Below are 7,076 nucleotides of genomic sequence, written 5' to 3' on the forward strand. Positions count from 1 at the left end.
AAAAAGAACAAAATTAGCATCACTTAACTTCCTCTCTTTCTCCCTCTTTTTCTGTCTTGCCCTTTGCCTCGAGGGCTCCTTTAACTCGCACATTCAAGGTGGGCAGGTGTGACCCATTTAAAGTTTTCCAAATCAACCATGATTACCCAGAGACGCATGATAATGCAGCCTGCTCCCTTTGGCTATTACAAGAATTAAAAGGAGGAACAAGGATGATGAGTCAATATTAATAGATATAATCACTTCATCATTCCTTGGAGAAAGGAAGAACATGTCTCTGTGAACCACACATCACTCAGGCAGGTTGTGATTTTTCTCACTCTGTGACCTACATGCAACCACAGTGAAGGGAGACACATTTTAAAACATTCATATGACCTCTGTTTTATTTATCCTCTTTGGCATGGTGACTATTCTTACATACAGTTGGAGATGCCTGCAGCTGATGGGTGTCCTATGTAGGTTACAAGCCCATTACACAGTGAAGACTGCATGACTGCACATCCTAACCCTTAGGACAAAATTACACAATATACCATACCATCTCTGTTTTTCTCACACGTGCCTAATCAGATAAATACACATACAAACATGTTATCACTGGTGCCTCATCCAAATCATAGTCTAGCTGTGTTGTTGTTTGTGGTAAGAGATTATAGATGTAAGGGCTGTTTGACATTTTTGACATTTTAGTTTACAAGATACGAGAACTGGATGTAAACTAGGCTAAGACAGGACAAAACATGCTAACCTATTTTTGCCCATGGCAGTCTACCACATTATCACCATCAATCTAAGGCTAATATTAGACATTTAGTCAGAGTCAGTTATCTAAAGTTAGTATTAGCACATTTTTACTCATACAGGTCCACATTCTTGTTGTGCTGCTTGCAGATGTAAGCTAACAAAAACTGCTGCTTTGCTCTGTGATATCGCCCAGGGAAGGAAGACAGGCCTGGGTAAAGGAAATATCTTTGAACACTGACATATTTAGCACCATATCAAGGGTTAGACTCTTTAGATAAATTTGAGCCCTGGTAAATCAATCTTGCACTGAAAATGAGTGAGATATGAGCAATCTTACCGCCCGTGTTTTCACATCGTTACTCGTTGGCTACAAGGTAATTGTCCACTGGCAACAATAGCAGCCGCTTAGAACAAATGACTCCACACACAAAATATTGTACATCTGATGTAATATTAGTGTTATTTGGTTTATTCTAGGAACTTTCATGATTAAATTGATACATCATATGCAATCACAAAACTTGCTATTATTATTTGAAATTTACATTTTGCTGAGGGGGACTTTCTCTGTTCTGTTCTTGATCAAATGGGTCAGGAATTCAAAAATGTCATATGACAGGACGCGCATGGAATTTTTTTTTTCCTCAAGACTATGTCCCAGAGTGTCTACCATAAAAAAGCATGGCCAACATCTAAAAATATTTTTTTATAGAAGGTAAATAACAGTCGTACTTTGGCAGCTATTGTTGCTAGTGGGCTTAAATGAGCTCATCTCTGACAAAGGTTAACTTAACCTTCTTATCAGTTCACCCACTGATTTCATCAAGTTATTGTCAGCCTATGTCTTAGTTGGTGGTAATATGCTGGCTGAAAATTGCAATCAGCCTCAATTGTTAGCCCCTATAAACTGGTTTAAGTTGATTTGGGGGGTTTTGAAATAATTCAGGTAATACATCAGGTTAACAAATGCTTGTAAGTCAGTTTTGTTCTTTTAAGCCTGTTACACAATGGGAGCCAGTTCTACCTTTTGTTTAGCTAAGCTAACTGCTGCCAACATTAGCTGGACAAACGGCATATTGCCAGCATCCACACAGGATCAGGCTTAAATTACAGATGAAAAACAAGCATGTATGTACATCATGTAGGATGTTATGCCTTTCTTGAGATGTAACAGCTAAATCGAGCCATGCCAGGTGTTTAGCTTACAGCTAGCTTCTAGTTTAAGTTACAGCAATGAGAGCTGCTTACATATTATGTAAAGCAAGATGACTAATTTTCCTAAGGGATTTCTCTTTAAACATTGCTGTCACGGCCACCAACAAAAACATGAAGGAGTCTCCGTGTTATCTCTTTTAAGTCTAAAGGCCCCTTGAGGCTTCGGCTCATGCTTTTATTTTTAACTAATGAAAGTCTCATTAAGCAAGCATGAACAGATGTTAATCTGGGAAAGTGACTGTACGGACCTAACTATCTCTGGTGCTTTTAAGTCACTTTTCCTGCATTGACCTTACCGCATAGAGAATAATCATAGCCTCTGTGATTACTTTGAGAGCTCTCTGTCCTCACTGGCTGAAGCATCTTTCGCAGGAACATCCTTAACAAATTATTCATGTTTGTTTCTTTCAGGAGACGGACAAGGGAAACAGAGTGCACGGTGCATCCACCATGATGCACAGCTGACGGGTGTTAAAGTGAGTCAGTTACATAATACCATTTCTAGAGATTCACAGAAAGCCTGACCTTCAGTAGGTCTCTTAGAGAATAAACAGAGGCCTCATGGCAAAACTGCACATTGTCACTTTACAATCTAAATTATAAAGATATCTAACATATTCACTGTTACATTTTATGTGAACATTACTACAGTATCTATTCAGCTTTGTGTTTTATTTATTTTTTATCATCATCCATGTACAACATGAGCCATGAGCTTGTCTCAATAGATATCACCATATGGATGCAGATTTTGTAGACTAGAGAGAAGATTTTTTCTTTTTTAAGGCACTGTGGTCAGGTTACTTTAAGTCTTGGTTGTATAGGCTTGACAGCACAACAGTCAGAGTGGGAGCCAAATAAACCACTATCATAACAGCAGTTTAACCTTATTATTAACAGATATCTGTATATTGGGACCACTGGAGCTCTGTTCTTGCATTAGAAGTAGCTTGGTAACATAAAAAGAAGTCTTGGCCTTGACACTCTTTGTCCTAATAAAACTATACCAGAGCCACTGCCCCCAAAGGCTAAACAGTCCTCAAGTGATAGCTGATGTGTAATCAGACTGATGCTAATTACACACCAGTGCTACATTTATATAAGCCCTTAACAGGGGTTCATATTCTTTTTTGAACACTTAGAGATACTAAGTGGATATCCTTAATGTTTTACATGGATCCAACTCAGTGCTTGTTTTGACATCCAGTTGTTCAGGCTGCATGAGGAGGTGGTCTGAGATGCCTTCATCTGGATCAGATTGGATTTGCAGATCCAAAGCGTACTGGCAAGCATTGAAGACTGTCAACAGACCTGATCTGTGATATTCCACTCACGTCCAGCCTCACTTGGGGTGATGGGAATCATGGCTCCCTTGTAATATGTTGTCATGTCAATCAGACAAGATTCATTCACCAATTACTTTGTTACTGTGTCCTTTAAAGACATGACAATATTAAGGAGGAACTCTGTTAAAGAGGTACTCTTCTATTCATTCTTTCCCCCAGCAGCTTCACACCCTACATGTGAACCCTACATGCACACAGCATGTGGGGTTATCAAGCCATGGAAAGACTGCCAGCACATAGAGAGGGTTCTGGCTGCAGACCATACTCTTTCAACAGCCACTCTCACAGATGTTCATCTGAGACTCTGTGTATCCCTGGAAGGAAATGCTGCAATTTCCAAGTACAGCATGGTTAAGATGTTTTTTAATTTAACTTTATTCACAAGCAAAGTCTGGCAGTTATACATTCATGAAATAACCCCACTGCAAACATCACAGACTTAGAAACATTTCATGAATAAAACAGAGGTCTTATTCAGGATTAAATTATGTAAAGACTCATTTTAAATGTAGTTATACAAGCAGTGGCTCGCTTTCACTTTGTTAGCTTTAGCTACAGCTAACATAGCTACACTAGCTACATAATTAGCTCTGTTAGCTGCGTAGCTTACACAGCTACTGGAGCTATGTAAGCTATGTTTGCTGCATTAGAATGTTTTCATGGAGGATAAACTTATTTCCTTTTTTGTTTAACTACCTTTAATCAAACTTTTTGTAATCTAATCAGGTTTTGCAGGTCAAGTTTTTTGACTTTTAACTGTTTGTATCCGAACCCTTACCTTAACCCTTACCCTCACCCAAATTTAATCCAATTTTATTTAGAAAGTTTTAGCCTGTATTCCCATTCTGAGATACATGGCATCTCAGATGAACGGTCTATGAGAGTGGTTGTCGGAAATGAACAGTCTGCAGCCAGACTGTGTTGGGCTATATGGGCTGTTGTTTGGCCAGCAAGTGTGGCCCAATATCAGGTCATTACTGACGAAGTATTGTTGACACATTGTATGAACACAAACTAAAGTCACTTGGTAAACACATTGTTAACGCAAATATAAATAAGGCTCAAGGATGCATTTCTGCAAAAAAATATATTTTGTTTGTCTGTCCATGTGGCTTGTGTCAGACTATTAACCTAATTTGAAATGAATTCACATATGAGAGTGATCCAAGATTGCATTTCAGTCTGACTTTTGTCGTTCAAAGTTTTATTTTACAGTGTTTTGACAATTATCAAAGAAATTCACAACAGAGAAAATATCACTCTTTTCTTGTTTCTCTCTTATTTTATTAAACTTTTTAAAGCAACAAATTATTTTTCTTTAAATAAAAGATGAGGTAGATGTCACATAGCATTTCACTATTTGAAAGCTCCTGTGAGGATTTGAACTGATGATAAAACAAATAAAAAGTGATTCCTTAGTACAACCTGCAACAGCAAACAAGACAATCTGCATAAAGGTCTTTTATTTCTAAGTAACTGCCACAGGGTAGACAAAGTTGATAGCATGGTGCAAACAAAAGCCTTTTTATGGCCAATGCAAAGGTCCTCAAACACAACTCTCAGATGTACTGAAAAAAAAAACAGTAAAGCAGTATCACTTTGTCCACAGGGGCACCAAAACTTCCTCACAGGAGCTTTAAGTCTGTCTTAATTTTACATCCCTGAGAACAGGCAACAAGGCTGTGATCACAGCTCCACAATTTTACCAACTTTGATGCTCATGAAACACCACTGGTGTTCTGGAGAAGAAAAGACAAATACAGATTCTGCCTGGTAAAAATCAGGATTCTTTTTGTAAAGTATATGCAGATCTTCTCTCCTCATCTTATTAGACAGGTTTGAAATGAGGACTTGATCCTCTAGTGCTTCTTTTCGTTTCTCCAGCTGATTGAGCGCACGTGCGCCAACTAAACGTGCTTGCTCTGCACCTGACCCCACACACAGGCTAACAACAGCCACTTACATGGGTATGTGCGTCAGTCCGCCTTTGTCTTTACTCTCCTCTGTGTCAGTCACCTGCTCCGTGGTCGGCCCTCTGTGATAAAGCACAGTCACGGTGGTGTTCCCGCTATCTTCACTTTCTCTGGTTTGTGCGGCACCAGAGACGCTCAACTTCACGTTCAGAGGGCTCTCCTGCCTCGGATGTCCGGCCTCGTTACTCGCCATCACCGTCTCCACCGCTGCGCTCACGGCGGCACAGCAGCCTCGTCCGCGGCAGCGCAACAAGCGCAGAAAGGCGTCTCTAAAGTCTGCGTTAAACGCATAGATGATAGGGTTGAGAGAGGAATTGCTCCAACCTATCCACACGAAGACATCGAAGGTTTTTTCACTGACACAGTACGGGCCTCGGTGGGCCCCAGGGGCCTCTGGCCCGGGACAGAAGGGCAGAGCGCAATTCAGAACAAAAAAAGGCAACCAGCAGCAGACAAAAACGCCCATGATGATGCTCAGAGTTTTGAGGACTTTGGTCTCTTTCCCTAAGGACATTCTGAGCTCCCGGTGTGTCTGATGGGAGCGCTGGGATTCATGAAGATGGATAGACTGATGATATGAGTTGGCACCCATCTCCACGCACAGGTGAGGGAGCTGTTCGTGCACATCTGAGCGGCGACTTTGCGCGCGCTCCGCCGCACGCTCCAGGGAGGAAATCATACGGATCTGCATCTGGGCTATTTGATAAATACGCGTGTATGTGACAATCATTATAGCCACGGGGATGTAGAAGCTGATGAGAGAGGAGGAGATCGCGTATGTGCGGCTCAGACTGGAGTCACAGTTCCCATCAGAAGACTTATCCTGAGGCGCCAAATCCCCTCCGGCTGGATCCCCGATCTCCGCACGGTGCCAGTTGAGCTGAACAGGAACGAAGGAGATGACCACAGAGACTGTCCAGGTCACTCCGATCATGACAGACGCCACCTTCTTGTTCATGCTCCTCTCATAGCGGAACGGGCTGGAGATGGCCCAGTACCGATCCACACTAATGACGCACAGGTTAAGGATGGAGGCCGTGGAGCACATGATGTCACAGGCCAGCCAGGTCTTACAGAATCCTCCAAACGGCCAGAAACCAGCCACTTCAGCCACAGCTTTCCACGGCATCACCAGCACGCCGACCAGGAGGTCCGACAAAGCCAGGGAGACGATGAAGATGTTGGTCACTTTGGTACGCAGGTGTCGGTATCGATAAACAGCTGCGCAAACTGTGAAGTTGCCCAAAAGCGTCCAAATGATGAGTAGCGCCAAGACGCAGCCGGTTAAAGCTCGGTGCGCCGGTAACTCCTCCGGTCGGCCGGCTCCTCTGAGTGCCAAGCCAGTTGTGTTCCTCATTTTCCTGTCCTGTGCTCGGCCATACTCAAAGTGAGTGGGTTAGAGCCGCCATTCGTGTCAAACAGAAACAGGGAAAATCACACAAGAGGAAAAGAGTCACGCAGAGAGGGGAGCGCGCGTGCTGCTCCTGACACACTAATGTGTGCTGCTGCTCTGAGCGAAGAGCAGATTTACTAAAGACCACATGCACCACCAGCTGGTTTACTCACTGCTGTCACAGACACACAAGACCCAGGGAAGTCCAATCGAACCAAATCATTTCTGTTCATACTTGGATTTAGTTTGCAAATCTGTTCAGCACTTTTCTGTCCTGCTGCTTCAACTGTTCCTCCACTTCATGATGACAATAATAACAATTAATGAAGGCCAGCATTTTACCTCATGACAAGCCTGTTACGTAATAACTAACATGTTAGAAGTCTAGATATATTAGTCATC

The 7,076-nt window shown here is 42.2% G+C and overlaps 1 protein-coding gene across 1 annotated transcript; it reads right to left on the minus strand.

The window, feature by feature from the left end:
- Positions 1–5,267: 5,267 nt before the first annotated feature.
- On the minus strand, positions 5,268–7,076 carry LOC121507750 (D(1) dopamine receptor-like). Its single transcript, XM_041784083.1, has one exon. It carries the CDS (start codon positions 6,636–6,638, stop codon positions 5,268–5,270), a length of 1,371 nt encoding a protein of 456 aa, XP_041640017.1. The 5' UTR covers positions 6,639–7,076.

This window comes from Cheilinus undulatus, linkage group 4 (assembly GCF_018320785.1).
Source record: "Cheilinus undulatus linkage group 4, ASM1832078v1, whole genome shotgun sequence".
Taxonomy (NCBI): domain Eukaryota; kingdom Metazoa; phylum Chordata; class Actinopteri; order Labriformes; family Labridae; genus Cheilinus; species Cheilinus undulatus.

Coding starts and splice junctions, on each gene's coding strand:
- LOC121507750 (XM_041784083.1), bottom strand. CDS start 6,638: ATGAGGAACACAACTGGCTTGGCACTCAGAGGAGCCGGCCGACCGGAG.